The 19488-nt window shown below is 48.2% G+C and overlaps 1 protein-coding gene across 4 annotated transcripts in view; it reads left to right on the top strand.

Moving 5' to 3' along the window:
- The window catches only part of MCTP1 (multiple C2 and transmembrane domain containing 1), a 1810807-nt gene that overhangs the window by 709145 nt on the left and 1082174 nt on the right, over window positions 1-19488 (top strand). For 3 of the 4 annotated variants that reach the window (XM_063964019.1, XM_063964022.1, XM_063964021.1), the window contains exon 7: window positions 17486-17524. The exons of the other annotated variant lie outside the window; for it this stretch is intronic. In XM_063964019.1, the coding sequence (XP_063820089.1) occupies window positions 17486-17524 (39 nt within the window). The remainder of the gene's footprint in view (window positions 1-17485; window positions 17525-19488) is intronic. 4 annotated transcript variants of the gene reach the window in all.

Here is a 19488-nt window from a genome sequence, read left to right as displayed (position 1 = left end):
AGGAAGAGGCGTGGCCGCACAATAGTACCCCCAATCCAAATTGGTTACAGATCAATAAATCTACAGTAAGGTCATTAGGTCAACACCATATGGTCGACAGTGAAAAAGTCGACATGGTCATTAGGTCAACCTATGAAAGGGCAACACAGGGAAAAGGTTGACAGCTACAAAAGGTCGACACGTGAAAATGATGACATTGAAAATGGTCAACAGAAACAGGTCGACACACCATGTATATTTTTTTGTCATTTTCGTCGCCTGCGCACATGGACCCAAATTAGTACACCACGTCCCCTCAAATGACTTGCTACGCTTGCCAAGCTTCAGTCAGGTTACTATTCCCAATCAGAGTCCACGTGGATAATAAAGTATGAAAAAGTTGAAAAAAGGTTGTTTTTTTTCAATCTGTTGACTTTTTGTACCTGTCGACCTTTCATAGGTCGACCTAATGACCGTGTTGACCTTTTGACCATGTCGACCTAATGCATGTCGACATATTGACCGTCTGTTGACCGCATACCATTCAAATTACACCACACAGTAGCACAATCTTATTCACATTACTTCACATAGTGCCCCTGATTCATATTACATCACAAAATAGTGTCCCTTATTCACATTACGTCACACAGTAGTGCCCCCTAGTCACATTATGCTACACAGTAGTACCCCGTAAACACGTCACACTACACAGTAGAACCTCTTATACACAATGCCTACAGTAGTGTATGTTATACACATACTGTCCACAGTAGTAGTGCCCCTTACACATAGCACCCACAGTAGTAGTGCCCCTTAGACATAACAGCCAAAGTAGTAGTGCCACACATAATACCTACAGTAATAGTACCCCTTGCACTAACACCAACAGTAGTAGTGCCACACATAATGCCCACAGTAGCAGTGCCTTACAGATAACTCCCACAATAGTAGTGCCACACGTCTAGCCCACAGTAGTTGTGCCACACATAACACCAACAGTAGTAGTGCCCCTTATACATATGTCCACAGGAGGGTAGGGGAGAGAAGGGGAAGTGCCATACTTACAAGGGAAATCAGCGTTGGATGGATTGGTGACTGTAGAGCCACTTCACCGCCATACAAGTGGAGTGGGGAGGAGAGAGGGAGGTAGCTTATGCCAGAAGAGCCACACTTCACACTGCCGGCGCCGCTGCCTGTCACACAGTATTTTGTCTGGTGCAGCGGCAGACTGCAATAACAGCAGCAGGGCCGGTGCTAGGGTGTTCGGCGCCCTCCTGCAAACTATAAAATTGCGCCCTACCTCCCTTAACTCATAAAGGGTCAGTGTGCGTCACAAAAGAGGGGGATTTACAGGGAGAGTGAAGGCAGGGGCACTGACAGTGAGTTACAGGAAGAGTGAAGGCAGGGGCAGTGACAGGGAGTTACAGGGAGGGTGAGTGCAGGGACACTGAAGGGTGGTTACAGAGAGGGTGAGGGCAGGGACGCTGAAGGGTGGTTACAGGGAGGGTGAGGGCAGGGACGCTGAAGGGTGGTTACAGTGAGGGTAGGGATGCTGTAGGCTGGTTACAGGGAGGGTGAGGGCAGGGATGCTGACGGGGAGATATAGGGAGAGTGAAGGCATGGGCACTGACAGGGGGTTACAGGGCGGGTGAGGGCAGGGACGCTGAGGGGGAGTTAGAGAGAGGGTGAGGGCAGGGATGCTGAGGGAGAGTTACAGGGAGGGTGAGGGCAGGGACGCTGAGGGGGAGTTAGAGAGGGTGAGGGTAGGGACGCGTGCGGTGGGCTTCCTGGGCAGACAGGCGCAGTGGCAGAACTAGAGAATAGTGGGCCCAGGTGCAACAATATACATTGGGCCCCATCGCATATTAAAAATAGGGAAATGGCAAAATATGGTTTGTCTCACTAACAAGGGGTGTCGCCACACAATAGTACTCCCAATTCACGTTACACCACACAATAGAGAGCCTTATACACCGTATGCCATACATTAGAGAAGCTTATACATGGTACACCACACAGTAGAGAGCCTTATACACCGTATTCCATACAGTAGAGAAGCTTATACATGGTACACCGCACAGTAGAGAGCCTTATACATGTTGCGCCACAGTTTAGAGCCTTACACAGGGTACGCCACACAATAGAGAAGATTATACATGTTACAACACATAGGGGGGTATTCAATTATTGCCAGATTTTTCGACCAGTCGAAAAATCTGCAATTTATCTTCCGTTTTTAGGGCGAATTAGATTCGCCCTATTCAATGCCTGTGCCGATTTTTCGACTTGTGGAAAAGTGGAAAAGTCCGGCACTGGCAAAAACCACATGAATCTGCGAATTTGCAGTCGATCTATGAGTTTTGACGAATTTGGGGGCGTTTTCGCCCATGCCGATTCGACAAAAAAAGGGGGAAAATTCGTGGGCGAAAAGGGATTCAAAATCGGTCTCAAAACACCCGCAATTGAATACCCATGGTCCAATTTGGCACATAATTGAATACCCCCTATTGTAGAGAAGCTTATACACGTTACGCCACACAGTTGAAAGGCTTATACACGGTACGCCACACAGTACAGAAGCTTATACACGGTACGCCACACAGTACAGAAGCTTATACACGGTACGCCACACAGTTGAGAGCCTTATACACGTTGCGTCACACAGTAGAGCGCCTTATACAGGGTACGCCACACAGTAGAGAAGATTATGCATGTTATAACACAGGGGGGGTATTCAATTATTGCCGGATTTTTCGACCAGTCGAACAATCGGCAATTATCAGCCGATTTAGGGCGGATTAGATTCGCCCTATTCAATGCCTGTGCCAATTTTTCGACTGGTCGAAAAATACGGCACTGGCAAAAACCACGTGGATTGGCGAATTTGCCGCCGATCCATTTGTTTTTTTGAATTTGTGAAAACACCTGCAATTGAATACCCTTGGTCGAATTTGTGCCATTTTTCGGCCGAAAAAACAGCACATAATTGAATACCCCCCATAGTAGAGAAGCTTATACACGTTACGCCACACAGTTGAGAGACTTGAACACGGTACGCCACACAGTAGAGAAGCTTATACACGGTACGCCACACAGTAAAGATCTTAATAAACGGTACGCCACACAGTAGAGAGCCTTATACACGGTACGCCACACAGTAGAGAGCCTTATACACGGTACGCCACACAGTAGAGAGCCTTATACACGGTACGCCACACAGTAAAGATCTTACTAAACGGTACACCACACAGTAGGGAGCCTTATACAGGGTACGCCACACAGTAGAGAGCCTTATACACGATACGCCACACAGTAGAGAGCCTTATACACGGTACGCCACACAGTAAAGATCTTACTAAACGGTACACCACACAGTAGGGAGCCTTATACAGGGTACGCCACACAGTAGAGAGCCTTATACACGATACGCCACACAGTAGAGAGCCTTATACACGGTACGCCACACAGTAGAGAGCCTTATACACGGTACGCCACACAGTAGAGAGCCTTATACACGGTACGCCACACAGTAGAGAGCCTTATACACGGTACGCCACACAGTAAAGATCTTACTAAACGGTACACCACACAGTAGGGAGCCTTATACAGGGTACGCCACACAGTAGAGAGCCTTATACACGATACGCCACACAGTAGAGAGCCTTATACACGGTACGCCACACAGTAAAGATCTTACTTAACGGTACACCACACAGTAGGGACCCTTATACAGGGTACGCCACACAGTAGAGAGCCTTATACACGATACGCCACACAGTAGAGAGCCTTATACACGGTACGCCACACAGTAGAGAGCCTTATACACGGTACGCCACACAGTAGAGAGCCTTATACACGGTACGCCACACAGTACAGATCTTACTAAACGGTACACCACACAGTAGGGAGCCTTATACAGGGTACGCCACACAGTAGAGAGCCTTATACACGATACGCCACACAGTAGAGAGCCTTATACACGGTACGCCACACAGTAAAGATCTTACTAAATGGTACACCACACAGTAGGGAGCCTTATACAGGGTACGCAACACAGTAGAGAGCCTTATACACGATACGCCACACAGTAGAGAGCCTTATACACGGTACGCCACACAGTAAAGATCTTACTAAACGGTACACCACACAGTAGAGAGCCTTATACAGGGTACGCCACACAGTAGAGAGCCTTATACACGGTACGCCACACAGTAAAGATCTTACTAAACGGTACACCACACAGTAGGGAGCCTTATACACGATACGCCACACAGTAGAGAGGCACACGTCAACATTTACTACCGGGAATGTGAGGTAGATAGATAGATAGATAGATAGATAGATAGATAGATAGATAGATAGATAGATAGATAGATAGATAGATAGAGATGTGGTAAGCAGCAGTGAACGCCATGCTGCAGCTATTCGCAGCCTCCGTTCACTCCATAGAAGTACACATGCGCACTTCATAGACATGGGCACTAGTGGCGCCATCCATGCCGTGATGCATACGCATCACGGGATGGATGAGTGTGGCTACATCTGTAGATATGGATATACACACACACATAGTAAAACACACACACAGCAAAACACATACAGGTATACACAGACACACAAACACATACATACAGCTAAATACATAGCAAAATACATATACAGTATACACAGAAAAACACACACATAGCTAAACACACACACACACACACACACACACACACACACACACACACACACACACCTAAACAGACATAGGAAAATACATATACAGTATACACAGAAAAACACACACATAGCTAAACACACACACACACCTAAACAGACATAGGAAAATACATATACAGTATACACAGAAAAACACACACATAGCTAAACAAACACACACACACACACACACACACACACACACACACACACACACACACACACACACACACACACCTAAACAGACATAGGAAAATACATATACAGTATACACAGAAACACACACTCTTTACTTTACATGTGTTTTCTTTTTCCACACTTTCACACTCTGCACCTCCTGGCTCTGGCTCCAGCAAGGCTCCTCACTGCAGGGGCTGAGTGCACTGACTCAGTCTTCTGTACACACACCACAGACTGCTGCCGAGACCCCCCCTCCTCCTTCCCCCGTATGTCCCAGCATGCAGTGGAGGGCCAACACGGAGACCAGGAAGCTGAGAGCTGCAGCAGCAGTGCGGTGCAAAGACGAAGGGTGATGTGAGTAATCACCCTCTCACTGGCTTTCTATGTCAGAACTTGTAGCTCAGTGGCGGCAGCGTGTAATGAGTCAGTGTGACTCACTACACTGCTGCCAGCTGCGGGCTCCGCCTCCTTCACAGCGCTGAGCGGCTCCATCAGTGAGGAGGCAGGGAGAGGGGCGGCTCCATCAGTGAGGAGACACGGAGAGGGGCGGCTCTATCAGTGAGGAGGTAGGGAGAGGGGAGCCGCTGTTCATGCTGCTGGCGCCGCTGCTGATGTCTGTCAGAGTGACAGGCGCTGGCAGCCGGCATCAACAGCGCACATCAAAGCAAGGTTGCAGAGCGGGGAGAGCGACTCTCTGACCCAGCGCCTCCCTGCTTTGCAGGACCTTGCTGAGCGGGTAGTGGCCGGGCCTGAAAAGCAGAGCAGCAAAGAGGGGAGAGCACCTCTCCAGCCCGGTGCCTCTCTGCTGTGCATACTTTGCTGAGCGGGTTGCACCAGCTCTAAATTCAATGTTACTATGGGGCCTATTCATTATTGAGGGTCGATTGACACCCGATAAGTAAGGGGGCATTTGCGCTTTAGTAACATAGCAAAAAAGCAAGTAACTTTGCACCTTGGCAAAACCATATTGCACTGCAGGTGGGGCAGATTGAAAATGTGCAGAGAGATTAAAGCTAGGTACACACCTGATAGATTAGTGGAACAATCCCCAACTTTTAATTTTTTTGGACAGCTGAAACAATCCAGAGAACATCCGATTTCCTGCATATGCACTACACTTCCTATAAGAACAATACATTTCCCTTGAGAGTGTTGAGATTTTTTTACATGCAGTTTGTCAGATGATGTCTGTACATATTGCATGTGCAGCACGACCAGGGGCGGAGACAGAGAAGCCACCTCTCCTCCATTGTTCCCCGCTCCATGGGGGTCATTCCGAGTTGTTCGCTCGTTATTTTTTTCTCGCAACGGAGCGATTAGTCGCTAATGCGCATGCGCAATGTCCGCAGTGCGACTGCGCCAAGTAAATTTGCTATGCAGTTAGGTATTTTACTCACGGCATTAGGAGGTTTTTTCTTCGTTCTGGTGATCGTAATGTGATTGACAGGAAGTGGGTGTTTCTGGGCGGAAACTGGCCGTTTTATGGATGTGTGTGAAAAAACGCTACAGTTTCTGGGAAAAACGCGGGAGTGGCTGGAGAAACGGAGGAGTGTCTGGGCGAACGCTGGGTGTGTTTGTGACGTCAAACCAGGAACGACACTGACTGAACTGATCGCAGAAGCCGAGTAAGTCTGGAGCTACTCAGAAACTGCTAAGAAGTGTCTATTCGCAAATCTGCTAATCTTTCGTTCGCAATTTTGATAAGCTAAGATTCACTCCCAATAGGCGGCGGCTTAGCGTGTGCAAAGCTGCTAAAAGCAGCTTGCGAGCGAACAACTCGGAATGACCCCCAATGTCCTGAACCTGCTGCTCTGACAGAGGAGCTAAGGACCGATCAACATCAGACGTGCTCCCGCTCCGTGTTGCGGATGTGATGTAACATCGGTACAGCTGCTGCTATTGCAGTGTTAACCAGTATTGTTCTGGGAGCTCTGCTTAAAACTGCACTGTGAGACAGAACAGCTCCTGCTGGTTACTGCTTGTTTTTACTGTAGTGACCGGCAACGCACCCACCAATACTGATGTCTATCGTGCTGAGACCTGGGATTCCCATCTGACCTCCCAGACCAGGGACCACCTGAGCAGAGCACCAGACAACCCCTCACACTTATTGTGTCTTGCAGCCAACAGCAATGTACTTACAGCCACTGCTGCAGTCAGCTGAGTCCTGTCTGGCAACCAGCTACTGCCATAGAGTCTATGGGAGCCTAGCCTACTTGCTGCAGGCTCATGAATTCAGTGACCGCCTGAGAGTACTATAGATGGGTCCCCTGGGCTACTGCAAAGCCTTATAGTGACCAACAAATTGTCATGCGTCACTCCTGAAGTTGGGAGCTGATCTGTCAGATATATAAACAACAGTCAGTTCCATGTGCTGTGTGCACACTGTGTAATAATTGCACAAAGCAGCTAAGAATAGACTGATTGGCTGAATTATTGCATAGTATGTACCTTGCAATGCCCCTTTGTATTTGCTCCTCTTGCATTGCAACAAGGTTTATCTACAGTAGGGGGGTAATTCCAAGTTGATCGCAGCAGCAAGTTTGTTAGCAGTTGGGCAAAACCATGGCCCTCATTCCGAGTTGTTCGCTCGGTATTTTTCATCGCATCGCAGTGAAAATCCGCTTAGTACGCATGCGCAATGTTCGCACTGCGACTGCGCCAAGTAACTTTACTATGAAGAAAGTATTTTTACTCACGGCTTTTTCTTCGCTCCGGCGATCGTAATGTGATTGACAGGAAATGGGTGTTACTGGGCGGAAACACAGCGTTTCAGGGGCGTGTGGCTGAAAACGCTACCGTTTCCGGAAAAAAAGCAGGAGTGGCCGGGGAAACGGTGGGAGTGCCTGGGCGAACGCTGGGTGTGTTTGTGACGTCAACCAGGAACGACAAGCACTGAAATGATCGCACAGGCAGAGTAAGTCTGGAGCTACTCTGAAACTGCTAAGTAGTTAGTAATCGCAATATTGCGAATACATCGGTCGCAATTTTAAGAAGCTAAGATTCACTCCCAGTAGGCGGCGGCTTAGCGTGTGTAACTCTGCTAAATTCGCCTTGCGACCGATCAACTCGGAATGAGGGCCAATGTGCACTGCAGGTGAGGCAGATATAACGTGCAAAAAGAGTTAGATTTGGGTGGGTTATTTTGTTTCTGTGCAGGGTAAATACTGGCTGCTTTATTTTTACACTGCAATTTAGATTACAGATTGAACACACCACACCCAAATCTAACTCTCTCTGCACATGTTATATCTGCCCCCTCTGCAGTGCATATGGTTTTGCCCAACTGCTAACAAAGGGGGTAATTCTAAGTTGATCGCAGCAGGATTTTTGTTAGCAATTGGGCAAAACCATGGCCCTCATTCCGAGTTGTTCGCTCGTTGCCGAATTTCGCTATATTGCGATTAGTCGCTTACTGCGCATGCGCAATGTTCGCAGAGCGCATGCGCTTAGTTATTTTACTCAAAAGTTAGGTATTTTACTCACGGTATTACGAGGATTTTTCTTCGTTCTGGTGATCGGAGTGTGATTGACAGGAAGTGGGTGTTTCTGGGCGGAAACGGGCCGTTTTATGGGTGTGTGTGAAAAAACGCTGCCGTTTCTGGGAAAAACGCGGGAGTGGCTGGAGAAACGGGGGAGTGCCTGGGCGAACGCTGGGTGTGTTTGTGACGTCAAACCAGGAACGAAACTGACTGAACTGATCGCAGTGGCAGAGTAAGTGTCGAGCTACTCAGAAACTGCTAAGAAATTTCTATTCGCAATTCTGCTAATCTTTCGTTCGCAATTCTGCTAAGCTAAGATACACTCCCAGAGGGCGGCGGCTTAGCGTGTGCAATGCTGCTAAAAGCAGCTAGCGAGCAAACAACTCGGAATGAGGGCCCATGTGCACTGCAGGGGAGGCAGATATAACATGTGCAAAGAGAGTTAGATTTGGGTGTGGTGTGTTCAATCTGCAATCTAATTTGCAGTGTAAAAATAAAGCAGCCAGTATTTACCCTGCACAGAAATAAAATAACCCACCCAAATCTAACTCTTTCTGCACATGTTATATCTGCCTCCCCTGCACTGCACATGATTTTGCCCAATTGCTATTAAAAATCCTGCTGCGATCAACTTGGAATTACCCCCAAAATTCCTGCTGCGATCAACTTGGAATTACCCCCTAGGTGCGAAGTTTCTCAGAAATCAGCCCAATAGTCTAGTGGCCTAACACTTTGTACATAACATGGGCCCTCATTCCGAGTTGTTCGCTCGCTAGCTACTTTTAGCAGCATTGCACATGCTAGGCCGCCGCCCTCTGGGAGTGTAACTTAGCATAGCAGAATTGCTAACGAAAGATTAGCAATTCTGCTATTAATAGCAGAATTGCTAACGAAAGATTAGCAATTCTGCTATTAAGTATTTCCTTGCAGTTTCTGAGTAGGTCCAGACCTACTCCTAGATTGCGATCACCTCAGTCCGTTTAGTTCCTGGTTTGACGTCACAAACACGCCCTGCGTCCGGCCAGCCACTCCTCCGTTTCTCCAGCCACTCCTGCGTTTTTACCTGGCACACCTGCGTTTTTTAGCACACTCCCTGAAAACGGGCAGTTTCTGCCCAGAAACACCCACTTCCAGTCAATCACACTACGATCAGCAGAGCGATTGAAAAGCTTTGTTCGCCCGTGAGTAAAATAGCATAGTATTGTGTCAAATTGCTTAGCGCGTGGGCCCTGCTGTGCATACGCATGCGCAGAACTGCCGGATTTTAGCCAATTAGCAATTCTGCTAAAATTAGCAGCGAGCGAACAACTCGGAATGACCACCATGGTGAGTTCTGCTGTTAGAGCTACTTATTACTCAGATTCTGTATTCAACTTGAGCAGCAGTGGTCAAAGAATCAAATCTTCAATCAAGGCTTCAATCAAAGAAAAAAATGGTAACCGAACAAGCATTGTGGTGATGTAAGTAATCACCAGCTATGGGCATACCTCTCAACTGTCCTGATTTTGATGGGACAGTCCTGCTTTTTGGCACTGTCCTGTCATCCCACCCACAGGCCACAGTGTCAGGTTGGGAGCAGTGAAGTAATGTCTCGCCCTTGTGCCTGGCAACTAAGCAGTAAAGAGAGGGTCTCGGGAAGCCCATGGGCATGCCTCCAGTGCGATATGCATTTTGGGTGTGACGAGTGTCAACACTGCAAACATGACGCCCAGTGGGTGCGTGGCATGTGACTACACCTCTATTCATGCAGCGGTGAAGGTGCTTACAATGTCCCAAATTCCTTGTTACATATGTTGGAAGAAACGTATGGTTGTCATTGACAATAGCAATGTTATCAACAGCTCTAGACCTTTCATTTATAGGTCAGAATGGAAAAAAGTCCAGTTGCCTGGCAATATAGGCTTCTGTCTGTTATGGAGCTCAAAACTTGGCCTAGTTACGCAGAGGTATCATACAGAGCACTCCTGCCCATGACCGCAGATGAGCATGGCTACATCTGTAAAAAAAAAATAATATATATATATATATACATATATATATATATATATGTAATATATACACACACAGATGGAGCCATTCTCATCTGAGGCGGCTCCATCGCAAACATGAACTCCCGGCAGGACTAGGCGTTCCGTCCGCCTAGTCACGCCAAGAGTGCACAGAGACGCACCTCATGGAGAGCATCTCCTTCCGCACAGAGACGCTCAGAATGGGAGCGTCTCTGTGCGGAAGGAGATGCTCTCCATGAGGCGCGTCTCCATTGTCAGCGTGCAAGCCCCGGTAGGACGGAGACGCACTCGGTGATAGGCGCACCATCACAGACGGAGCCACGACTAAAAGTCTAGTTACGGCTCTGTATATGTGTGTGTATATGTGTGTGTATGTGTGTGTGTATATATATATATATATATATATATATATATATTTCTGCATCGGGGTACACTGGGGTTCCACAGGGATAACATCGGGGTGTAGAGTTGGATCTTGATCCGAGGCACCAACAGGCTAAATGCTTTGACTGTTCCCAAGATGCACAGCGCCGCCTCCTCTATAACCCCGCCTCCGTGCACAGGAGCTCAGTTTGTAAGTTGGTGCCTGCAGTGCAGGCTAACAACAGGGAGGGCTGCGCTGGGCAGCCCTGAAAAGAGCTTTCAAATGAAGAAAGAAGACTTCAGAGCGGCAGCATAGGCACTTAAAAGTGCTATGTGTCATTCTGACACATCATGCTGCAGCTCCTTCACCTCCCAGCGGCGCTGTACACTCCAGCGCCCTGGTTGCCGGGTAACTACAGTGGAGGCTCCGGTTCTCTCATAAGGGCACACACACACGACCGCTGCTCTCCGGGATCGCGTGGCCGCTGAAAGGAGGAGGCAAGAGGGTCCCCCAGGCGGGACCCGCTGCAAACCGTGATCTGGCGTGGTCCTTGGAAGGCGGACCAAACGCGCTGGCGTGGACACTGTGGCCATGCAGGGACCCCACTAGACCACGAGGGCATGGGCACAGGTCGGATTTTTGCATAAGTCCGTTTCTTTAAGGCCCGCAGTACCGGTGGTGAAGTCCAGCAAAGGGATCTGGCTCTGACCTGTAGCCCCTCCCCCAGCCCCAGGGCGCCATTTACTGCTAATGTTCCTGCCCTGGAGCTGCATCTCTCTCTCCTTCACTCCCTGTCAGCGTTTGGGCGCCATTACACACACAGCTGCGCTGATCTGGGACTGCTGGGCAATGCCTCCTCTGTAAAGCCGCCTACATCATCAGCACTGTGCATTTACAGGACACTTAAGTACATACTTGCCTACTCCCGGAATGGCCGGGAGGCTCCCGAAAATCGGGTGACCCTCCCGACCCCCTGGAAGAGCAGGCAAGTCTCCCGAATTCAGGGGTCCCCCCTGCCCTTACGCCCACTTAGTGAGTAAAGTGGGTGGTCCGGGCAGACGATGACGCGATTCTTGTTAAATCACGTCAACATAGCCACGCCCCCTGCTGTATAATGCCGGTAATAGCGACATTACACAGCAAAGGGCCTGGCTTACATGACGCGATCCCGCAGTCACGCCCCATTCCCCCTCCGCCATGCCCCCGTTCCGCCTCTGGCCTGCCCCCCTCTGCACGTTACGTCACTGCCCGCCCCCCCCTGCTGAGCCGACCTGGCTGCTCTCTCCTGGAGAGAGCAGCCTAAAAGTCGACAAGTATGCTTAAGTATTCTACATGTCTTTAGACAGTGTTAGTTAAGAATAAGTGCACTTCATCAGGGTTATTTATTACAAGTACCCTGTGATATACATCCAGTGTTTGCGCTTCCAAATCCACTAAGCCCAAACCTAAACGTGCCTGAACTGCCCGTCAGCCTGCTGCCAAAACAGACAAGCCTGCTGCATGACGAGGCGGGTCTCCCTCTGGGGGATCCCATGGTGGGAGGCCGACTTCTACGGTTTGCTCAGGTATGGCTACAGACCACTTTGGACGCCTGGGTAAGGGAAGTCTTCACTCACGGATACATCATCTCTTTCAAGAAACGTACACCTCACCAGTTTTGCTCAACAAACATCCCTTCGGGTCTGGTGAAAGCAAGGACTCTCCATCTGGTGGACACAGGAGTGGTAGTGCCGGTGCCTCTGGCTCAGAGAGGCAGGGGGTACCATTCAACACTGTTCCTAGTCCTGAAACTGAATGGATCTTCTCGGCCCATTCTCAACCTCAAGTCTTTGAACAAGTTTGTGAAAGTCTCCAAATTCCATATGGAAACTCTTTGCTCTATTGTTCTGGCCTTGGAGCCCAAGGACTACATGGTATCACTGGACATACAGGATACTTACCTGTATATACCTATTGCAGTGTCGCATCAGCAATACCTGCGGTTTGCTATTGGCAACCTACATTTTCAATTCCAGACCTTGCCGTTTGGTCTGACCTCGGCTCCTCGAGTTTTCACCAAGTTCATGGCGTTCTTGACGGCCCGACTCCGCCGTCAGGATATCAGGATCCTGCCGTATCTCGACGACTTGTTGATCCTGGCGAATTCTCCAGAGGTTCTCCTTCGTCATTTGGAACTGACGGTCCAATTCCTGCAAGCCCACGGGTGGCTCATCAACTGGAAGAAATCTTCCCTGGTCCCTGCTCAGAGCATGGTGCACCTGGGAGCACTGTTGGACACCCACAACCAGCGTTTGTTTTTGTCTCCGGAAAAGATCCTGAAACTTCAGGACAAGATAAGATGCTTCCTCTCTCACCCACGTGTGTCGATACACTCGGCGATGCAAGTTCTAGGCCTCATGGTGTAGGCTTTTGACATGGTGGAGTACGCTCAATTTCATTCCCACCCTCTACAGAGGTTAATTTTCTCCGAGTGGGAAGGCCTGCCTCACCGGATTAGGTCTCACATGATATCCTTGACTCCAGAGGTCCGTCTGTCACTGACTTGGTGGCTTCAGGACCAACACCTGAGCAGGGGTCGTCCATTCTGGATCTCCAACTGGGTCCTTCTGATGACGGACGCCAGTCTGCGGGGTTGGGGCGTGGTGTTAGAGCAACACTCTCTTCAGGGTCGGTGGACCAGGGAGGAATCTCTCCTCCCGATAAACATTCTGGAATTGAGAGCAGTGTTCAATGCCTTGACACTGGCCCTGCCTCTGGTACAGAACAGGCCTGTTCAAGTACAGTCGGACAACGCCACCACGGTGGCGTACATAAATCATCAAGGCGGCACCCGAAGCCGCAAAGCCATGACGGAAGTGTCAAAGATTCTTCGTTGGGCGGAATGCCATCTGCCAGCCCTATCGGCAGTGTTCATTCCAGGGGTCCTGAACTGGGAAGCGGACTTCCTCAGTCGTCAGGACGTACACACCAGAGAGTGGAGCCTTCATCCGGAGGTCTTTCAACTCCTCGTGGAACAGTGGGGTCTACCAGATGTAGACCTGATGGCGTCTGGACACAATCACAAGGTTCCGGTCGTCGGAGCAAGGACAAGGGATCCTCAAGCAGTGTTCGTGGACGCATTGGCAGTTCCATGGAACTTTCGACTGCCGAACGTGTTCCCTCCGGTGTCACTCCTGCCCAGGGTAATTCGGAAGTTCAAGCAAGAAGGAGGAATACTAATTCTAATCGCTCCTGCATGGCCCAGACGGCATTGGTTCTCAGACATGCAGGGTCTATCGACAGAGCGTCCTCTTCGGCTTCCGCAGAGCCCAGACTTCCTTGTTCAAGGCCCTTGTGTCTACTAGGATTTGGCCCGGCTGGCTTTGACGGCGTGGCTCTTGAAGCTTCCGTCTGAGGGCCAAAGGGTTTTCTGAGGCTGTCATTCAAACTATGTTGAAGGCCCGTTAACCGGCTTCTGCTCGGATTTATCATAGGGTCTGGAATTCTTACTTCGCCTGATGTGCGACTAACAATTATAATGCATGCAAGTAGAGTACTGCCAAGCTTTTGGCTTTCCTGCAACAGGGCCTGGACTTAGACCTTCGTCTGGCCTCCCTCAAGGTTCATATTTCTGCCTTGTCGATATGGTTTCAGAGAAAAATTGCGACTCTGCCTGATGTTCATGCATTCACTCAGGGTGTTTTGCGGATTCAACCTCTCTATGTCACGCCTGTGGCACCTTGGGATTTGCTGGTTGTTCTGGATGCCTTACAAGAGTCTCTGTTTGAACCTCTTGAGTCTGTGGACATTAAGTGGCTTACTCTTAAGGTCTTGTTCTTGCTGGCTATTGCATCTGTTAGACAGGTTTCAGACTTGGGTGCCTTGTCCTGTCAGTCACCCTTTCTGATTTTTCACCGTGACCATGCGGTTCTTAGAACTCGCCCTGGTTATCTGCCTAAGGTGGTGTCATCTTTCCACCTTAATCAAGAGATTGTGGTTCCGGCCTTTACATCTCCTGGTTTAGCCTCCAAAGAGCGGTCTTTGGATCTATGGGCTCTCCGTATTTATGTGAAGAGGACAGCTTCTCTTAGGAGATCTAATTCCCTCTTTGTCCCTTTTGGTTTTCACAAACGTGGCTGGCCGGCTAATAAGCAGACCTTGGCCAGATGGATTAGAATGGTGATTGCACATGCTTATGTACAGGCTGGCCATCCAGCTGCTTCTACCATCAAAGCCCATTCTACTCTGTCTGTTGGACCTTCTTGGGTGGCCCGCCGTGGTGCGACCCTTGAACAATTGTGCAAGGCGGCTACGTGGTCCTCAGTGAACACATTCATAAGGTTCTATGCCTTCGATACTTCCGCCTCCCAGGATGCCTCATTTGGACGCCGGGTTCTTGCGCCCGCAACAGTGCGTCCCCTCCCATGAGGAACTGCTTTAGGACATCCCCGATGGAATTTCCTGTGGAATCACAGTGTACCCCGCTGCAGAAAATGAGATTTATGGTAAGAACTTACCGTTGTTAAATCTCTTTCTGCAAGGTACACTGGATTCCACAGGGCGCACGCCCTGACGCACTTAGCTTCTTTGGGTTTGTATTGCATTAGCCGCTGGTACCTTCTCCTGTCATGAGATTGTGGTTCGCTGTGGCTACTAACTGTTGTCGTCTCTCTTACCTGCTACTGCATTGGACTGGTTAACAAAACTGAGCTCCTGTGCCTGGAGGTGGTTATTATAGAGGAGGTGGCGCTATGCATTCTTGGAAAAGTCAAAGCTTTTAGCCTGTTGGTGCCTCGGATCAAGATCCAACTCTACACCCCAATGTAATTCCCTGTGGAATCCAGTGTACCTTGCAAAAAGAGATTTAACAACGGTAAGTTCTTACCATAAATCTCCTTTTATATATCTATCTATCTCTATCTATCTATCTATCTATCTATCTATCTATCTATCTATCTATCTATATATATATATATATATAATATAACCAAACAGGATCTGACAAGCAGCGGCACTCAAGAGACGGCTTGGAATGGTAGCAAGTGTAATAACGTAAAATGTATTACCTCTCAAAAGCCTTTTGTGATGTAATAAATTTTACGGTTTCACACTTGCTGCCATTCAAAATCCTGACAGTTGGCATGCCTACTAACAGGGACTATTCCCACTCGTGGGTGTCCACAACACCCATAGAGTGGGAATATAACCAGTGGCCCCCGCAAGGGGCTTCATTGTGCTTAGGCATCAAATACCTCCCACTGAGGGTCCATGTGCCTTTAGCTGCAAATGTAATGGTATACTGCACCTCCCACTGATGGTGTACCTTCCACTGAGGGTGTGTGTTCCCTTAGCTGCAGACATAATCATATACTGTACCTCCCACAGAGGGTCCATGTGCCCTTAGCTGCAGATGTAATGGTATACTGTACCTCCCTTTGAGGGTCCGTGTGCCCTTAGCTGCAGACATAATGGTATACTGCACCTCCCACTGAGGGTCCATGTGCCCTTAGCTGCATATGTAATGGTATACTGTACCTCCCGCTGAAGGTGTTTCTCCCACTGAGGGTCCATGAGCCCTTAGCTGCAGATGTAATGGTATACTGTACCTCCATCTGAGCGTCCGTGTGCCCTTAGCTGCAGACATTATGGTACACTGGACCTCCCACTGAGGGTCCATGTGCCCTTAGCTGCATATGTAATGGTATACTGTACCTCCCTCTGAGGGTATTCCTCCCACTGAGGGTCCATGTGCCCCTAGCTGCAGACATAATGATATACGGTACATAATAGTATACTGTAACACTGAGGGTGCTAATGAGGCCAACAACTGGATGGACACAGTACACAGTGTGCATGAAGGAATAATATACAGTTTGCACGCTTTTAGAATTATGTGTACAGAGCATTTCATAGACCTGTTGTGTGTGTTCTTTTCTGTACTTTCTTGCATGCCTACGATTTTTTTCAGCCAGAGGGTCTCACCAAGTATTGGCCTATTATAATGACATATTCAGGGTAAACAAAAGTTTTTATGCTTTTGCGGCATTTAAAGTTACTAATCCGTGCAGAAGAAATTTCAACATCTAGTTTTGATTGACATTCTGCACACAATTGAAATACTACAGTCTTCTCATGAATTAATTTCATACTCTATTTTTATATTGAAATATATTCAGTTACAATTATGTCTGAAATTCATTCTTTAAATATGAGCCTACAATTGTCTGTGCGGAAAGCTGTAATACAACGTAAACTGATTCTGAAATAGATAAAGGACGGACCCCACTCTTATTGCAAAAGTGATGAAAGTTGAACTTCTGGATGTATGTATGGATAGAGGAGGAAAAGTTTAGAGCAGCTTAATAGTGTGTGACACTGAAAACTACAGTCCAGTGATTTAGGGGGACAAAAGAGCCAGTGGAGAAGTTGCCCATGCCAACCAATCAGCTGCTCTGTATATGTTTAAAGAATGCAAATTATAAATGTTATGTCAATGATGATTGGTTGCCATGGGCAACATCTCCACTGGCTCACTTCTCCACTTTTATCACTGCTTATTACATGTCCACCTAATACACTTGTCTTTGTGAATATGGCCTTAATATATGTGCTGCTGATGACCTCCCTCATCCCAGCAGCATAGAAAATGAGAAATGTACTGATTTCTTTATTTCTTTAAATGCCCTGAATACAGAATAGGCCTTAACAAGGAATGAAGATCCCTCTGGCAGCTGCGCCACTCCTTGAAAAATAAAAAAGATAAATACACTTTATTTTGCTTTCAGACAATGATAATAAAGAAGAATTGGAAACGATCAAGTAAGGTAATTTGTGGCACATAAGGTTAATTACAATATTTGCAAGCGTAATTAAAAAAATTAAACATATCTAGCAAAGTGGTTGATTGTTTGACCCTCCTCACAAATCGTCATGTTTTCCAAATCTCCTAAACAAATCACAGTGGTTAGGTCAGTAACACACACTGATCAGGGTGCGGTCAGGAATCTGACAGTCAGTGTACTGAAAGCGGGATCCCAACGGTCAGAATCCCAATAGATCCTGAAGGTAAGCATTGGCCTTGGGGTTAGGGGTGGGCACTAGAGGAAGGGTTATGGTTAGGCTGTGGGGGAGGTTAGGGTTAGGCTACGGGGCAGGGGGGTGTTAGGGAAACCTGGGCACACACTTGGGCTATAGGCATTTGTTCTGACATGAATGTCCATCATCTCAAATTGCCGGTACACACTGGAACAATGTTAAAGAAGGACGGAACAATTATGTTCTGTCCTTCATTAGCATACTACAGGACGCTAGCGATATCATCAGGTTTGATGTGCAACTCCTCAAACCTGACTATGACACTAGGGGATGCAGTTAGGTTGCCGGCAGTCGGGATCCTGGCGGTCAGGATACCAATGCCGTAATCCCAACTGCTGGCAATGCCCTCAACCAGAATCCCGGCTAACGGCTATTCCCACTCCTGGGTGTCCATGACACCCATAGAGTGGGGATAGAACCAGTGGCGAGTGCAGCAAGCCTCCAAGCCAGCAGCATGGCAAGCGCAGCTAGCCCGCAAGGGGACTCTTTGCGCTTGCCTTGCTGCCGGCATACAGGCGGCCAGGATGCCGTTGTCGGTGTACTGACGGCTGGCAGCCGGTATATCATACTAAACCCGACACTAGCGATCGCAGGCACCCGCATACACACTGCCTGATACATATCAGGCATACACACTGCCTGATATGCGCCAATGTGAGCGATATGTCGGTCCATATCACTAGACCAGAAGACATATCTCTCAGTGTGCACCTAGCTTTAGACTGTGGAAGAGGAAGTTAGAATTAAGATGCAGGAGGGGGAGGTTAGGGTTAGGCTGCGGGAGGGTTAGGTTGGGGGTAGGATTAGGGGTAGGGTGAAAATACTGTGATCCATCTGGATTTTACCCATCGGGATCCCGCTGTCAGTATTCTGACTGTCCACTGATCTAATCACCAATTAGTACACCTGTACACCTGTGCTCCTGACAGAAGGTCATTAAAGCAGACGTCATTGTGAGGAGGATTACGTCGTCAGAATATGGTGGAGAACCAGCGGTCAGATGTATCTGTATGTTCTAATGTTGACACAAGCAATATTGATAAAAGGAAACTGTGCATGCAAGAGGATATCGAGGTACCCACCTGTGGCATTGTTGTGTTTTTGGGCAGTGCATCCGAGAAGATAGGTGGGAGGGGCTATAATTTTAACTTTTGTCAGTATAATACTGATCATATATATATTTACAGGGAGTTTAAAAAGTCAATCTACAGTGAGCGCTGTCTCTGGCTGCAGATCCCCTCTGCAGCCATGGGAGGCCAAAGAGGGACAACACTTTGCGGGGAGACCTAACTGCGGGGGGACTCCCTGTACATTTGAATAAACATTTTGGTTATTTTAACAGTATTTTGGTTAAACCAATAGGAAAATCCTGTGCCTGATTGGATATGGTGTGTGACACTCCTTTTCAGAAGTGCTGAACTTCGCTATTTGTTCTTATCTATCACACTAGCAGGATGGTTGATGGGATCTTTTGTTAGTCTGGGATTTGCTCTGGCATTGTCGAGACACAAGTCTAATGTGCCAGTTATCACTAAGAAGTAGGCAAGGTGGCATGAACATTGCTGCTGGGGGTCCACAGGATATAGCCCTCTAGCCACCTCAGGACAGTAGTAGCTGGATATAGGTTGTATGAATGTGAACAGTGAAACTCGGGTGGATCAAGGTATGGGACCTGTTACACTGGCATTGTAAC

Source organism: Pseudophryne corroboree, chromosome 1 (genome assembly GCF_028390025.1).
Source record: "Pseudophryne corroboree isolate aPseCor3 chromosome 1, aPseCor3.hap2, whole genome shotgun sequence".
NCBI lineage: Eukaryota > Metazoa > Chordata > Amphibia > Anura > Myobatrachidae > Pseudophryne > Pseudophryne corroboree.
This window is presented reverse-complemented; position numbering and strand designations above follow the sequence as displayed.